Below are 18,719 nucleotides of genomic sequence, written 5' to 3'. Positions count from 1 at the left end.
GCGTTCAAAGTTGGTCACGTATAAGTTTCTAATTCCTAAAAACGTTAATTCTTATTATGAATTATTGATTCTGACAAAATTCTGTAACGTTTTGAAACTATTATATAATTAAAAAAACGGCTAATTTAAATTGAGAAGTTCAAATTTGAATAACATTTTCATCATTTCCTGATATGCCTTTCTTTTAAAATTTAGTTTAGATTGATCTACAAAATATTTAATATGTGCTATTTGAGTGCAAAAAAATTATTTGAGTTACAGATTGTGCTATTTGTTTGAATTTTGACAAAAAAGCCTGTAAAATGCTATACTATCTTTTAAAGAATTGCATACACAATGAAAGTCGAACACTTGTCGGAACCCGCAATTTTCTGTTTTTCTATTGTTCTGGGGATTAAGATTATATTGATTTCTAAATTTTACGAGGCGGTCTCGTTCCGACATTTTGTTGCCAGTCAAATGATGCATCAGTTACTTCGTAAAATCTTTGGCGGAATCTACTTGTTGTTTTTAATCTTTCCGCAAACATCTGCGTGCTTTGGTTACATCGAAATTTATTTTCAAGATTTAAAAAAGCTGATTGAAAAAAACTTTCTAGCTTTTCAGTGATATATGTCCTCTTCTGATTGCGGTTTGCACTGTCTTGATGATCACCATCTTGCTCTGATCACCAATGGCTGTAAGATTTAAGAAGTCTGTTCATAGCTATTTTGGAAAACACTTTTTGCAATATAATTTGTTTCAAGATTTTTACTTATAAGCTGATTTAATGAACAAATTACTTGGTATAGATTCAGATTTCACAATTTTTGTTTTTAGGGTCTCATTATGTGTTTCCTCATGATGAATTCGAGAGAAAATTATTCTAGGAGGGAGGAGTGTAGAACGCAGGAAATTGTCATAAGCAGATAGGGAGTAAGTTATATAATTTAGGTCAACTTAAACAAGTTAATTAGGTGTTTGAAATGAGCGTTCTTTCCTAAATGGTTATTGGTTCAAAGGCGTCAGAGAGGGAATTGAGGGATTTATCCTAAACCAACAAATTGATGAACAAAAACAAATTGAGCTGTCGATATATTTCGTTTACTAAGCAAAAATGTACTTGTGCATCAGGCCAAAGTCGAAAGGAGTGATTTCAACTTAGAAGTAATCTAGAAGCGACCATTTGAATTGGACAAGATGCTTTGAAAAGAATTGGAATTTCAGTTTGAATTAAATGAAAGTTCCATTTTGAATTTGTAAAATGGTGGGCATCCCCAAACCTGGTACCTCTCAACTCTTTAAGTTATATTCATCGTTGGACTAAGAAAAAATGTGGGCATGTTCCTCTAGGGGTTGTCCATATATAATAGGGATGCGCAGCCAGATAAATCTTCTCGATCTGACTTATTAGCACCGGAAGTGGTGTTAATCGAAGGTTTTTAATAATTTAAGTAACAGTTTGATAGTTTATGGATGAAATAACAGTTTAAAACAGTCGTACTAGCATGTACTTGTGCAGCAAAGCATTGGGTGATCATGGGAATGATTAAGAAAGTTGTGGAAGAAATTTATTTGCATTTTTAAATAAGGAAAGGCGGTATATCGGTTTTTCGGAATACCGTGAAGCAGAACTTCTCCGACCCCCACCCCCCCCCCCCCCCCGGATGGGAAGGAGTTATCGGTTGATAACCAATCAATGATGGGAGGAACTCCCAGTGGTTCTTTACTGCGGGTATATTTTTCAGGTCAATCAGATCACCCAACCTCCAGTTATTAATACCGGAATTAGTTTGACGTGAAAGATTTTGGGTATTCTACTGTGAAATAAGACTGTTCGGGTCAGAAATATTGGGATTAATCAGTCGTAACGCCTTGAATTTAAGAATTAAGATTTTGCATGATCTTGGGAAGGGTTTAGGATGTAAAATGGCAATTTTTGAGAATATTGGTAATTATCACAGGAAGGTAGTTAGTACCTAAATTAAAATAGTAATTTTTCGGAAAGTTGAAGTCGAATTGACCTGAAATTTGGGGTTAAACTAATTTGGGTACGAGGAATCAGATCTCATTTTCAGATTTGATCCCACACCAACCTGCACGGAACTAGCACATGCTTGTGCTGAAGAACGTAAAAATTGATTTGCTTGTGGAGTACTTATAGTAGCCATATGGTTTTTGGGGTATAGCGTAACTTTTCCAGGCCTTTGGATTGGTAATATTTTAAACCTCATATTCCGACCGCACGCTGGTGCTGCGGGATGACCCAAAAGACAGAAATCGAAAAATACAAATTTCAAGCCCCAAAATGAGTTTGATACGGTGAAAATACAAGGACCCAGGACAGTTAGTGACAATATATACCCTCTCCGATCACTTTTTAAGAATTCGGATTTTTCGGATTTTGGCCAAAAAGACTACTTAAAAAATTTTAAATTGCAAGCGACTCCAAACGGCTGATCCGTTGGTCACGAAATTTGGCAGGCAAGTTGGGGCCCCCTATTTTTACACAATTTCAATTTCCCCGAAGTCGTTTTGATCACTACTATGCAAGCTGTTGAGTTTGGAAATTTGGGGTCATCCGGGAGGTCCAAGAAAAAGTGTGCGCGGTCATTAGTCGTGTTCTACTGGGAGTTAGGCCGTCAATATTTGTTGGTAGGTGCAACTATGAAAAAAGTTTCCACTACAATAAGCTCTATCAATCTGACCCCTCAATTTGGACGGGTGACCTTGGGATGACCCCTAGATGTCAAATTGTTGGGTTGTTGGGAAAATTGGTCTCTGGTCTCATGGGCATGTATAATTACAGGGAATTGCTTGGAATGTTGGCAAAATTGGAAATTAAATTTGATCTCTGGTTTAGGTTTGAGTTTGTTGATTTATTCAACACATGATTTTTGACAAGGATTGGTTGCGGCTAGTTAAATTGATAGCGGAAATAGAGGAGTATCAACTTTTCAGAACAACGTTCAATGTTTACTAAGCAAACACTGTTTGTCATGACACGTGTTTATATGAGATAGAGTGAAGTAGGTTGGTTTACATAGGAGTACAATCGTTGTTTACTTAAGAGAATGAGAAAAATAAAATCAACAAGGGTTGGTAGCAGATGCATGTCAGATTATAATTTGCTATTAATTTATTTGAAAAGCAAAAAAAGCCTTCCCACAGAATGTGAGAGAATTCAAGTGTAAATTGCAATGTTTACATAAGAGATACGACTTTGCTTCCTTAAGATAAAAGCGAATTGGTTGAGTATAACCTGAAGTGACAGAAAATAATTTTTGCGAATTTTGGAGAATTCAGAAGTTTGGACACAAGATTTGGCAGGGAACAAATTGAGAGTGCCACTGAACTCTGAAAGTTTGTAATTACAAGACCAGTTGGGATACTGCGAGCGTTTTTGGTTTGGTTCATTTGGGACGTGAACCGTGGATATTGTGTTTATTAATATTTTAATTACTATTATAAACTTACTTAGGTTGTCTTTTCTATTGATGTTCAAGTAATTTTCTTACATTTGGTATCCATATAACTAGAATTGATATTACGAGCGTCATTGTGAATTAACTTATTTCAAGGCAATCTAATTTGCAACAGCATACGAGAGTGGAAGGGGGAAATAGAAAAAATGCAAACTAACATTTGCTTCACCAATTCAAAACGTTTGGTTGATTTTATTTGATCGATCTTCTGGGCAACAGAGTCCCCTCACTGTTGAGCTTAGCAGAAATTCAGATAACAACAATATTGACTAAACTGGATTGCTACTTCTCGACAGTTTTTTAAACATTGAATTTTTCTGGTCAAAATTGGCGGAATTTACTTGTTGTTTTTTTACTTTCTCCAAACATCCATTTCAGCGTACTTTGGTTATATCGAAATATATTTTCAAGACTTAAAAAGCTGATTGAAAAACTTTCCAGCTTTTCAGTGAAATATCTTCTTAGCTGATTTTAGATTGATGATCACCATCTTGCTCTGATTGCCAATAGCTTCCAGACCTAAAAAGTCTATTCATAGATATTTTGGAAAACACATTTTGCAATATAATTTTTTTCAAGTTTTAAACTTATTAGCATAGTTAAAGAACTAATTACTTGGTATAGTTTCAATTTTCACAATTTTTGTTTTCAGGGTCACTTAAAGTGCTTCCTCAATTAGCTTGACGACTTTCATATAATTCTGATTCCTAATCTGGGTTCTATTTTTGACTTGTCTCCTAGTTTTTTGCTTCACCACAATTTAGTGTTGGAGGAATTAAATACTCAAACGGGTTTTTTTGCTGAGTCAATTTTTGACGTTCAATATATTCATCGTAGATGGTTATGTGTGGTATCGTTATAAAGCCCATCCGGCGCAGAATGTATTATTTTAAACATTTTTTGATTTCCAATTTTTCCACAAATTTATGGAGGTTTAAAGATCTATGAACATTTGACTGGTTTTCCTTATTATTGATCACATTTTCCGTAATTTTAAGCAATTTTCGCAAATTTTGCTACAAAATTTGTAGCAATAGTAAAGTTGGATTTATCTCTAGAAATAAAGAGTGTTGCTGCTGAATTGCCTGATTTAGTTTTTTACAAAAATTTTTGCTTTATTTTTCAAAATTCAGCTTTCCTTTCATCAAAAATGGCTCAGAATAATTTACCTAAGTCCACTTTGTTTACACTTACCAAAAAAACAGTCGCCAAAAAACTGCTGAAACAGCCGTCGTTAACACCAAAGATGGCTATTGTCACTTGTCGACAGATTAGGCCGATTGTTTGCTAATTTAAATCGAGATTTGTGCAAAAAGCATAAAATGTTTCGATATAATGACTTTTTATCAAGTTACTTCATATGCGAATTATTTGCAACAATTACCTCTTTCAAATAGACCAAGAGCAGAGTAATAGCATGTAATGGTTTTCACGCTTCGATAATAATGTTTTCACAGAAAATTTCAATTTTCCTATCATTGAAGATCATTTTCTTCCCTTGGGTAGTTTTAAGTATAAGTGGCTTCTAGTGTAAAAACAAAAAAAACAGATATTTAATTCAGTAGACAGCTGAAGTTTTTTATGACTTTGTATAAATTTTTTAAGAAAAAGTATAGACGTTTGTTTCAAATTTTCAAGTTTTAGTTCTTTTTTTCATTTTTTACCTAATATCCAAAATGACACGTTGCACACCGATTTATTAGAGTAAAAAAAGCACAATGGAACATTTTGAATGTCTTAAATGAATCGCTTATTGTTTCACTGGCCTCGATACCAGTTTTTTGCAAAAGAATAACTTAATATTTGATCTCTTTGTTTGTCGTTCTTTTTTAGTCGAATGATTACATCTGGATAATTGTAAATTTTTCATTTTTCTATGGAAGTATGAAAAAGCCTATTTGTTGATCTCAATTTATAGCTATAGTTTTTCACGAGTTTGGAATCAAAAGTTTTGGAATCAAAATATCGTTTTTTTAAGTTTGCATTTTGTAGTCCTTTTTTGGTACTTTTTACCCTAGTCTCACGAAATACATGTAGCAAATCAAATTATTGCTGTTAAAAAAACAAGATTAAAAGTATGTAAACTTTTCAGTGCTTTGTTTTTCTTAAGAGCTTCAAAAACGCTTTATTTTATTTTTTTTCACAGCTTCGAAAACGCTTTATTTTATTTTTTTCTTCTACTCATCGTTCTTATTGTAGAGGTATGACAAATTCTGAAAAAAGACAAGCACACTTTTTGTTTGAGAAATTAAAAAAAATATTGATGGATTTCCGTTACTGGCTAACATTTTTATGTCTTTGAAATTAATTGTTTTTGAAAAAAAGTGTTTCTTTTTTAACTTTTACCTTTTTGCTCTTTTTGAACACTTGTTGCCTAGTCTCATCAGTCAACGGTCTGTTTTCTCACCAAGATAAAAATGGTATTAAAGGAAAACTCAGTTGGCTGTATTTCGTTTTGAACGGATTATAATACGGTTTTAAGTGCTTGGACGCCGTTTTCTTACAAAATTTAACGGAATTTTTTTCGAATTAATTTGTTGTCTATTTTTATAGACCTACGACTTCTTCTGGGTAGTGACTGGTCTCCAAGTGTTCATATTGCGGTACGAATGAACAGAAAAATGTTCAAAGTTTTCATTTGATATCTAGTGGTTTTCATTATCTGTTCAAGAAAACATGAACTTTTCTTACGTTTTCCTTCATTTTTGTCTACTTGTTACCAAGTCTCATCTAAAATTGGTCCAATGTTTTTTCTATGGATATGTGGATGTTAAACTAGTCGGTTAGGTTAAGATTTTTTCGACATTTATTCCACTTTGTTACTATGTATTTTTTTCTCAAAAAGATAGAGATTTAGTTTTAGATGTAAAAGTTTGTTCTTAATTGATATTTTTGTTTGTCTTGTCTCGTAGTTTTAATGATGGCAATTCTCATCGGCCTACTAATATGGCCTTATTGCTTTTTCTAAAAGAGTGGAGTTTGAGGCTATTTGTCTTAAACACGCCGATTATTGTTAATCAATATTTTTTGAAAGTTTAGTATATCTGTTCTTCATTTAGTAGACAATTAAACCAAATTTGTGGATAGACGAAGTCGGAACATTATGTGCAAACACACATCATCGAGCCTCCTTGTTTGAGTTTGGAGTCAAATAATGCTTTCACCGCCATGACCTAAAATATGAATTTAACACTTCAGCTATGGAATTTGCTTCTGTAGCAAAGTGAAAAAGTGATATCTGATTTTCTGAACACATTGGGTTATTTAACTGCCCCGCTGTTCTATTACCTTTGCATATTTCCATTCAAGTTAATCTGTGAATGCTTTCAAATGAAAACGTTCTTGTGAATGCCTTCTCATAAGTATTTTAATTTTACCTGAAGTTCTCAAATATTTAAGTTTTTCCGATGAAAATATTCGGTGTTTAGTTCAAAGTCTGATCGCAGTTTTAATTGGCATTAATATATTCCGGTTCATACAAAAACTGTTTTAACTATTTTCGTTCATACAAGTCACAGGTTTTAATTAATGCAAAAAATGTGCACTGAAAACCTGAACAACGTACTTCAGTGAAATATTTCACAAAAATGGTATCGACTTCTAACAGATCTCATTCACTCAAAGTTTTAACGGAATCGACCTGAGGAATGTGTTAATTATGCTAATTATAATTTGATTTCTGTCATAATTACAACATAAAAAGAGCAAAGTCAAAAGGATACTGGATAAATAGTCAAAATAGACATTAAGACATATTGTGTCGCAATTATAATTCAGTAAAGGCGATGCGAATGGGCTTCAATACTACATTTGTGAGCCTTCTCACTAGAGACTGAAGTCAGCATAGATTTTATCGGACTAAAACGGCACAACTAAATGCTAACAATTTTCGAGACTTTCCAAGAAAAATGGATTCAATTTCTTTTTTTCTTGTTTTTTCTAGAATTGTAGTGGTCAATTGCGGTTTCTGGCAATCGATTGGCTTCGACGTAACTTAATTAGGATAATATTCCAATAATGAAAAATTCCATTTGAGCAAATTTACGCCATAAAAGTTGCAGTAATGCCAAATTTAAACCAAACATTTGAACTCGACGCATAGTTTTTTCGTTTTTTTTTTTAGTTTTGCTGCAAATTGGTGTCATTGGTTCATACAATTACAAATTAAACCGAAGCCTTGAAAATCAGGTCAAATATCATATAAACCAATACGCATATTATCATACGCATAAAAGTCAGACGTTCAGTTTCTTTTGACTGAACGTCTGATACTTATTAAATCTCCAAAATTTGTCCAAAGATTTTTTGTTAAAAAAATACGTATGGCATTGTACTTTAGCTGCACGATGGCTATATAAAAGTGATGATGAAGAGCTACTTGACTGAAGGCTACAAGGAGGACAAAATGGCCAACTATGCGTACCTGTTTCACCTCGCTCTTCTCACTCTCAACAAAAGACTAAGGTAAGCCTGGATTAGGCCAGACACAGTACAATCATGAGCCACGAGCACGATTGCAGAGAAGCAAGTCTAGTTCAGAAACAATATAAACTGCATACATTAGCCAGCCCACAACCTCTTAGGGGGAGGGGATCTAAGCAGGGTCAACTGATGTGAAAGTGGTCCGGTTATACCAACTTATCTTAAGCTCTCGAACTTGCGCATCTCTTTTCCTAGCCAAGCATAGGTTGAACAAGTAGAGCTTCTTGTCAAGCTTATTTTATGCAAAATTCACATTAGGTTGTCTCTTTCAATTTCTCTCGACCTTTTAGCACGATATAAATCAAAAGTTGGCTGGTAAAATGGGTGCTAGAACAATTGATCGAAAACACAACAGATCGAAGGCAAAAATTGTGACATTTGATTGAAAATGAAATTATTCAAGTCGCGTATAAGCCAATCAGTTTTAAGCGCTGACTTATGATAAAGTGCATAACATCTTCGGTCATGATAATTGGTTAGGTTGCGATAGAATCATATCAAGTCCCACGGCCCACTAAGGCATGGCCAGATGAGATGATATTATTTCGGCCAATGATTAATTTTTGATCTATTGTCCCAATTTTGCAGGTTTCGGTCTATTGTCTTTTCGATCTATTGTCCGGTCACCGGCGAAAAGTACTACCGTTCGAAGTAAAATTAAGATAAAATTTTTTGTTGCATTTAATAACGCTTTCGAACAAACAAAAGCTTGATACAACTTCTGCGCCTTTGTGCAACCGTATATGTTTGTTAAGACGACTTTTTTTATTATGTGATTTTTCATTTTCCGTCAAACAAAATTTCAAGACCACGTCATGTTTAAAAAAAAACAAAAAAATTTAAGCAACTTGAGCTCCCTATGTTTAAATTGCCCCAATATTGAACATTTTCGGTTAGTTATTGAGGTCATATATTGCAGAAAAGACATTGAATTTTTGAAAATGTTCACGACCGACTATTGCAAATTTTTCTTGAACAATTGACCATAATGCCAAAAATGGGGCGACAATGATTTCACTGGCAATTACTGACCAATCTATTTTTTAAAACCTAGATTCTTTGAAAAGATAAGTTTCTATGATGATAAAAAGAATATGAGATTATAAATCAATGGAAAAAATTGGCGTTGAATTCTTTCGCAAGGTGATCTTAAGATTCTTGCAAAATGGATACTCATCTCCTTCATTTTAATAGGCCATTGATACCAAGTCTTTAAGCTCAATTTAATTGATCGTAATTCCACACTAGCTATCATAGTGGCAGATTTGATTTTTCAGTTACTAGGGAAGCAATACCTACACGATAACCGTTTTTCTGCCAAATTCCTACAAGATGACTACTTTCTGCCAGATTTCTAAAGATTGCAAATTTTCCACTAGATTTTTACAAGAGACCCAATTTCTGATACAAGATTTTTACAAGATAAACAATTTTTTCAAGTATCTCTTCAGCAAAAAATCACGCGCAAATCATCCTAGGGTCCTAATCAGCCCAAAAATTCAAACCGATGCAACATTTGAATGTACATATTTTTTTGGCACCGTCAAAAGAAAAACCAAAGAAGCATCAAAATTTGGATCTATTCTGTTTCTCCCCCCCAGCTTAGTGAGCATAAATTTTTTATGACCCCCAGACGCACGTGCTATCTTCTTACATTGTAATGTGCTATGTAACAACATAGAATTTGTAACTGGGGGTCATAAAAAACACTGGGGGCCGAAAAAGAATAGATCCCAAAATTTTATCAACCTAAAGCATCAGAAAAGAAGACCTGCGGTCTTCCTTTTTTATTTTCTCAAAACAGTTGTCTCTGACTTTTGCAACTTTTGACTTTTATCTGGATTAATTGTTATCTTGGATTGTAGTTGGGTTGAAATTTGGTTGAAGATAAGTTGAAGATGGTTTGACTCCGGTTTTATGGTCCATCAAAACTAGCGATAACAGATGAGAACTCAACATAAGACATTCAAAGAAGATTATTGCAAGATAACACGTTTTCTGCCAGCAGTTGGAAGATAACCTATTTTCTGCCAGATTCTACCAGATTCCTACTAGATTACCATCCTGTCTCGACCAGGGTCGCAAAAGACCAGGGTGTCAAAATTATATTCAAATCTTCATTTTTCTTCATGTTTACTTGTGCAATAGCTAAACTGGTTATCGTCATCTCATTTACATTTCCATCTTAAAATAGGGTTAATTCGATCTCTACCGTAATTCTCCAAAGTTTATTGCAAATAAATTTTTCTCTCATTTTTTTCACCCCGAGAAAAACTCTGCAATTTAAATACTGATGTTAAGAATATTTATTGGGTACTGCAATGAGCGAAGAAATATGCAACTTGCAACAAGTGAAAAAAAAAGATTTGGGGATTGAGCAAGTTTAATGAGATCCCGAAAAGGACACAATTTGTACTTATCTTGTTTAGCAAAAGTACGGTTTCCTTAAAAGTTCACCAACCGATTCATCATTGTATAGTAGAATTTATTCAGCGCAGACATGTGCCTAATCGAAAAATGTTCTGTCATGTAGCCAAAAATTTTTCCTACTCCAAATTTATTTAGTGATGTTTACTTTGAAAAAAACTTACTCACAGATTAGTGCATTGTACAAATTCGCACAATTTAGAAACGAGTTACCTTGGATTAGCATAAAAATCCATTATAAAATCTTACATTGGAGAGATTGGAAAGAACTTTACAAATTAATTGACCCCTTGCGACATTGTTTGTGCCGCTCTTGAGCAACAAGATTAACCTACTATTTTTTTACCAACAATGTGATACAGTTACCACACCTTAATATTTATGTATTGTATATTTTTAAATGAATCAAAACTGGTTCTTCAAATAAATGTAATCTCAAGTTGTGCAAAGCTTATTTATTTATTCAATAATTTACACGTCAATGCAATTTTCCATTTGAAAAAATGTCATTGGCAAAAATGTCACTCAATCGGATATGGAAACAGAAAAGGTGTAAAAACAGAATGACCCAACTTCAAAAAAAATAAGCTTAAATGAAGTTCGAACTTTAAAAACTCTCATAGATAATGCAAAAAATTGTTCTGCCTTTCTCCATTTTTAATAACTAAAAATTAAAAAAAATTGACGATTGCGAGCAATGTCAGTAGAGTTGATCTGCAAAAAGTGCACACACAAAAATCAGACCAACTGAACGGGTCGAAAAGTTAAATGTTTTATATCACACTTACTGAATTGAAATTGGATCAAATGAAGTTTTTCCTAGATTTTACGAAATACGAAAGTAAAAAGCTTTAATTCCAGATCCACTCCTTTCCAAAAAACGCATTTTTTTCTTTTAAACTTTTTTATCTACAGGGTTTCATTTAATTTTGTCTATATAAATGCTTTAATAAGGTTTAAACTGTCTGCATAACTGGGACTGGGTATCTGAAACCGCAATTTGTCAGTCATTTAAAACATCGATAATTATAATCAACTGAGCTGTGCAATTTACGACAACACATTTTTAGAAGTTCCTGGTAAAATTAATTTCAGGAATCTTAATTTTCCTGTACTACAGAACATCAAAATATGGAAACCAACCTTTTGAGGAAAGCAACATCGAACGTTGATGGTTCCAGATGTATCAAAAAAAGGGCTCGTCATTTCCAAAAAACCGATTCGCCAAAAACAATAAAAATTCTTCGAATAAAGTATTATTTTTTCGGTAAATTTTTCGATAGCATTTTATGTTAAAACATTTCGAGTAAAAATATTAACTCGAGTAAAACTATTAACTCTCGAGTTAATATATTTTTTAAATGCTTCGAGTAAAAATATTAACTCTTTATGGAAGAGAAAAACTTTTAAATTTTTTTGATTCCTTGACGATATCAAAAAAAAATTTGTAAAACTTTTTCTATTCTTTTAGAACGTAATTTAATTCCCGTATAATATTTTTATTTATATTTTGACAAACAAAAATTAAAAAAGAAGGTGCCAATAAAATACAAAAAAAGATGATTGAAAAACGAGACACTGAAAATTTTTAAGTCTTGTTATTTATCTATACATTATAAAAATGTTTTTTTTCTTGTTACGTCTCTTATCTGCAATTTTTTGCATATTTTAGACTTTAAAAAGCACAAGTTAGTTTTCAGGTGTTGATTATGGACAACAAATAGTTAAAAACATGTCATTTTTTTGATAATTGTAAGAGAGCGAGGAAAAATAGTTCAAATCATTTGTAATCATTTCCAATAAATCAATTTCAGTAGACGCATATTTTAATTTCAGATAGTCGTTTTATCGACAACAAGGTATTGGTCTTGCAGAAACACAATATCATCCATCATCTATTCGTTGAAATCCAAAGAACTACAGCAAGTTTAATATTTAAAGCCAACTTAGCAGCAATGTATGACCTGTACTAAAAATTTCTAATAAACTCAGAGACTTTTAATCTATTTTCTTTTTTAAATACAAAGAACATGACAAAATATGTGAACTTCAATTGATAAAGGCAGCAATACAGAACAACAACAAAATGGAGATATGTTCAAAAAATCGCCTTAAGTTTTTTCTCACTATTTTTCAATAATTTGTCAGTATCTATTACATGCCAACTATTATGGAATTTTTGGAAGTAATAGAATCAATTTCAAAGTTCAATGGAATGTTAATGATGCTTCGATTATGTTAAAAATCATGCGATTATGTAATGATGTTACTACGCATACACACCATTTTTCATATCGTACGATTGATCTATGAACAGCAACAAATCAAGTTTTGAAACAGTTCAAAGATTTTTTTTTTCAATAACAATTTTGTTTCTGTGTTAAGAAAAATTGAAAAAGAATTATGAATCTTTTATTTTCGAGGGATGTGCTGAAATTGAGTTTAGTATCTTGATTATGTCAAATGAAAACAATTGGAAGAATAAAAAGGTTCTGACGTTTTCAATAGATATCAGTTTTTAATATGTAATTAATTTCTCGCAAATTTTTTAAGCTTGAGGAATCCGAAAGAAAAACAGAAAACGTGAGCTTTTCCAAATATTGGTGGCATCTTCATCAGTACAATGATGAATTCCATATAAAGATCAGATATGTTCCAAAAACTGTTTTTTAATCTTTTTTAGTTCCATTATCAGCACTTTCATCTGTGTTTTTATCAAAAAAAGAAGACTAGTTACCAATAATTTACTGCATGATTAAAAGCATGCTAGAAATATCTTGTTTTAGTGCAAAAATTAAGAAAAGTGTATGCCAAGTCGTCTGAAATCAAATTTGGCAGCTCATTGTTAATAGACACCAAACAAAAGTTAGGATATCCGTGTGATCAGCAGCAAATTATTTGTGATAATGCACCACATTGTTACGATAATTCGTCGAAGTTAAAAGAAATTTCAAAATTCTGCAAATAATTTTTGTATTTAATGCCAACTTAGCTGCAGTGTATTGGTTGCGATTAAAAAACAGAACGTGTTAAATAAAATTTTTCTGTAGTCTATCGAGAAGACCATTTAAAAAGACGGCTATTATAAAGTGCAGAAAAGCAGAACCTCCAAAATTTTTCAAATATAATTAAAACAAATTGCGATAAGTTAGCCTTCTGAATATTTTTGTGAATATTTCTGAATATTTTTCGGTTGCATCATTTTTTGACGAATACAAAATAACTCAAAAGAAAACTAATCTTTTTGAATTTTTTGATCAAATATTCTTATTGTTGAGTTAGAATTGGCCAAATGATTAATTTACCCAATTTCTGCAAAACATTAACAATTACGTAATTGCCGACCAAATCCTACATCCAAAAGTATTTCTAAAAAATATTAAATGCCTGAGTTATCAGCACACAATGTCCGGTAGATGTTTCCGAAGTATAAAAGGTAAGAAAATTAGAATATGTCATAATTTTCCGACGGATCATTGATGCTTCGGGGATTCATTTTATAAAGACTGCGGGAACGCATGTTTATTTTTCCTTAAAAATGTCATCTTTTCTAGCCTCCCCAGTGATTCTGGAACTTTTTTTGTGTACGATCTGATAAGATGCTGATCAAAAATCTTTATCGTGTAAGATCTTATGTGGTCTAACACGATAAAAATTCTTCCCTACGTGAGCATTAATCGTGTAAGATCTGATAAGGTACTTATCAGATCTTATAAGATACCAATTCTATTTTGCTGAATTGTTATCTTATAAGATCTGATAAAAAATTATGTCAGATCTTACACAATAAAAGTTCACGTAGGGCAGAATTTTTATCTTGTAAGATCTGATAAGACATGTTTTAATGATTTTTTGTTGCCGTATAACGTAGTCAAGTTCACACGAAATTTGTAAATAATCGGTCAACTTACCAATTATGAGACATGGAAAATTGTTTTTTGATTCTGTTTTGGTGGCAGTTCTATTCTGAGTCTCAACTAGGTACTATGGCTCAGTTTAGTAGTCCACAATAGTTTTGGCCTTTGAAAAAATTTTGGACAATTTTGATAATCACTTAAGATGATAATCGCCGCTTCAAGGGAAGCCCCTGATAATCGAATAACCTTTTCCATAATACCTTATAGATAGCAAAAGGCAATATAAGATAATTTTTTTTGGCAGCTCATTGTTAATAGACACCAAACAAAAGTTAGGATATCCGTGTGATCAGCAGCAAATTATTTGTGATAATGCACCACATTGTTACGATAATTCGTCGAACTTAAAAGAAATTTCAAAATTCTGCAAATAATTTTTGTATTTAATGCCAACTTGGCTGCAGTGTATTGGTTGCGATTAAAAAACAGAACGTGTTAAATAAAAATTTTCTGTAGTGTATCCAGAAGACTATTTAAAAAGACGGCTATTATTAAGTGCAGAAAAGCAGAACCTCCAAATTTTTTCAAATTTAATTAAAACAAATTGCGATAAGTTAGCCTTCTGAATATTTTTGTGAATATTTCTGAAAATTTTTTGGTTGCATCATTTTTTGACAAATACAAAATAACTCAAAAGAAAACTAATCTTTTTGAATTTTTTGATCAAATATTCTTATTGTTGAGTTAGAATTGGCCAAATGATTAATTTACCCAATTTCTGCAAAACATTAACAATTACGTAATTGCCGACCAAATCCTACATCCAAAAGTATTTCTAAAATATATTAAATGCCTGAGTTATCAGCACACAATGTCCGGTAGATGTTTCCGAAGTATTAAAAGGTAAGAAAATTAGAATATGTCATAATTTTCCGACGGATCATTGATGCTTCGGGGATTCATTTTATAAAGACTGCGGGAACGCATGTTTATTTTTCCTTAAAAATGTCATCTTTTCTAGCCTCCCCAGTGATTCTGGAACTTTTTTTGTGTACGATCTGATAAGATGCTGATCAAAAATCTTTATCGTGTAAGATCTTATGTGGTCTAACACGATAAAAATTCTTCCCTACGTGAGCATTAATCGTGTAAGATCTGATAAGGTACTTATCAGATCTTATAAGATACCAATTCTATTTTGCTGAATTGTTATCTTATAAGATCTGATAAAAATTATGTCAGATCTTACACAATAAAAGTTCACGTAGGGCAGAATTTTTATCTTGTAAGATCTGATAAGAAATGTTTTAATGATTTTTTGTTGCCGTTTAACGTAGTCATTTTCCTACGAAATTTGTAAATAATCGGTCAACTTACCAATTATGAGACATGGAAAATTGTTTTTTGATTCTGTTTTGGTGGCAGTTCTATTCTGAGTCTCAACTAGGTACTATGGCTCAGTTTAGTAGTCCACGATAGTTTTGGCCTTTAAAAAAATTTTGGACAATTTTAATAATCACCTAAGTTGATAATCACCGCTTCACAAGAAGCCCCTGATAATCGAATAACCTTTTCCATAATACCTTATAGATAGCAAAAGGCAATATAAGATAATTTTTTTTGTTGCTCTGACACTTAAGTGTTGCATTTTTTTTTAGCTTTTTGGGTGCTGCATGAAAGCAACTCTGAAATGTCTTCAATTATAGGAACATGCTATTTTTAAAGAATTTTTATCGTATAAGATCTGATAAAAATCTTATCCAAAAAGATGATCCATAGCTTTCCGAATGTTCATCTATAAGATTCTTCTAAGATCTTACATGATAAACTTTTTTTCAGGCTGAATTTTTATCGTGTAAGATCTGACAAAAGTGAACTTTTATCGTGTAAGATCTGATCAGATCTGATAAAATTTTTTAACGTGTATGACCTGATAAATTGTCTTACAAAGTCTTAGTCAGGCGACGCATAATCTTATGAGTACTTAAAAGACAATTTTGTAAGAAATTTATAAGATCTTGCACGATAAAATTTCTCAGATATCTGGGATTCTTTCACAATAGAATAATACGTGATTTTGCATCAATACTGGTTTGCTTAGATGAATAAGAGGCCAGTCTTAACTCCAATTGAAGCAAACTATTATTAGACAGGTGTACAAATATCATTTCTAAATTGTTATGGACATTTATGACTTGTTTTTTTCAGCTTGGTGATTTGGAAGCGTCTTCACAACAGAGTGTTGTTTTGTGTCTCAGCTGGCATCACTCTCACCAGACTGAGCAAGATGCGCATATCAGTCAAGTGTGTCTACAGACAGGAGAGCATCCAGAACCTTCACCAGTTCTACGAGGACCAGCTCATCAGGCACTCGTCATATTTGAATCTATTCTGCCCACCCACCCCCCCCCCCCCACCAGTGACCTCAATTACGAATTATGTGTAGTTTCTTGTTATATAGCAGTTTACTCTGTATAAAAATAGCACCACGTGCGTCATCGGGGTTGGGTCGTAAAAAATATTGGCCCAACAACTGGCGGGAGGGGCGAAGCAAAATAGATCCTTAGACTCCCATAGTTCTTAGAAGTATCTGGGATCTGACTCCATGTTTTTCGGCATTCGTCACTTATAATTTTTAAATGCTGCGGATGCAATAATATTGCAGCAAATCCGTTTAAGTATGTCAAGATTCGATCGGTAAATTGTTTTTACTTTTATTTACCGCGGCTCATGATCAGAGGTCACTTCGGTCTGGGACGGTCTGATCAGAGGTCCCACTTGTCTGGGACGGTCTGATCAGAGGTCCCACTTGTCTGGGACGGTCTGATCAGAGGCGATTTCGAGCGCGACCTCAACCTGGGCAACCCCCTCCCCCATTTTAGACCGGGGCATAGACGCAATTTAATTTTTTTTTCACTTCTGTGCAATTTATTTGTCTTTTTGTTAGCATTGTGAACGAGCTGTGCGCAAATGACATACACAAACTGCAGAGATACTTGATTGGTGGGATTGCAGACAGTTTCAAGCACAACGTCATTGTGGCAGCACAGATGGCACGATTCAACCGCTTCTTCGCACAGAAACCAGTTCTGGGTTAGCCACAGTTATGGCTCCATTAAGTACAGTGCTAATTTGATGAAAGGTGCTTAATTTTCGACGGTACTTGCTGCGATGACATGACAGGGCTTTGCTAAATTTTTGCTGAAATCTTGCCTTCCTAAAACAATTGTGGCTATATTCAAAATAGTCCTAGACCAATTAAATATCAAACAAATTTCAACATTTTTATATATAATCTAAAGCCAATTAACGAATATAATATATAAGCTAAGCGTCCACTTATAAATACATAATTTGAAAAAAACTATGTTGTAATCGGTGAACAGACAAAACAGTCCCAGACAGAACAGTCCCAGACAAAAGAGTCCTAAATTGCAAAATAGTCCCAGACAAAACAGTCCCGGACAAAATAATCCGAAGAAAACAGACAAAACAGTCCCAGACAAAACAGTCCCGCTCAAAGCGCTCGTAATTCAGATCAAAAAGAAAGTGCAGCTTTGATCTTCAAAGAAAGCTTTGAAGTCGGAAAATCAAAATCACCGTGGCGCAGTAGTTAGTGCTCTGGGCTCACATTCGGAGGTCGCTGGTTCGAGCCCGAGTGGGGAAAAATATTTTCGCAAAAATCAAAAATTGAGGTTAAATAAGATCGAAAATTGGGAAAAACTGGGAAAAGTGTTAAAATCGGGAGAGCCCGGGCATGGGTTGTCGTGAGAGAAGGGAAAATGAAAAGCTAGTTCATGATCGACATTTTGCAATAATCAGATCGCTTCTAGCGTTACTTTTAAACTTAAAAAATTTTGGTAGAAAATGAATGAATTGAATCACAGAAAATAAAGGATCACAATGAGAAAACAACAACTGTTAGAGTTTGATATTATAACTGCAGCCTCTCAAGAAGTCAATCATATTCTGATGCTGGTACTTATGAACAAGTTCTTGTAAATTTGCATCAATTTTTGCGTAATTTGCTTTCTTTGGCCTCTTTACTTGCTGGCCAGCTGTTATCTTCTCTACCATTATTTCTGCATTTTTTTGTTCATCCTTGAATTTCTCAATCAGTTTGGGCAGTGAAGGATGTTTTGTATTGACCAATTTTACGAAATTACTGTTCCAGCCCTCGACGGAGTTGTTGGTTCTGGCATAGCCCTTTTTTATGCGCTCGCAGCAATTCCATCGTTCAATCGCAAATCGTGGTTTCTGTCTCTGTCCAGTAGAGTTGTATCGGCCGATGTAATTGTCTTCAAAGTAGTTGAAAATTGGCTGACAGTCTTCTGGGCAAGTTGACTGCAATTTTTCAAATGCAGTAATGACATCTTTCACTGGCAAGAAAGCCGTGCAAAGCATCATTCTGATATGCTCTCGGAAATCCAAGTTATTGTTGTATTCCGAAGCTTTGCCGGCTGACTGCACATGTCTCCACACATTCTGG

At 33.4% G+C, this 18,719-nt stretch overlaps 1 protein-coding gene across 1 annotated transcript in view; it reads left to right on the top strand.

The window, feature by feature from the left end:
- The window catches only part of LOC142334941 (uncharacterized), a 31,445-nt gene extending 14,117 nt beyond the window's left edge, over window positions 1–17,328 (top strand). The window contains exons 5-7 of the mRNA XM_075383270.1: window positions 7,804–7,928; window positions 16,439–16,597; window positions 17,178–17,328. Coding sequence (XP_075239385.1) covers window positions 7,804–7,928; window positions 16,439–16,597; window positions 17,178–17,328 — 435 coding nt within the window. The remainder of the gene's footprint in view (window positions 1–7,803; window positions 7,929–16,438; window positions 16,598–17,177) is intronic.
- The last annotated feature ends 1,391 nt before the right edge of the window (window positions 17,329–18,719 follow it).

This window comes from Convolutriloba macropyga, chromosome 2 (assembly GCF_964194025.1).
Source record: "Convolutriloba macropyga chromosome 2, txConMacr16.3, whole genome shotgun sequence".
In the NCBI taxonomy this organism is placed as follows: Eukaryota; Metazoa; Xenacoelomorpha; order Acoela; family Convolutidae; genus Convolutriloba; species Convolutriloba macropyga.
This window is presented reverse-complemented; position numbering and strand designations above follow the sequence as displayed.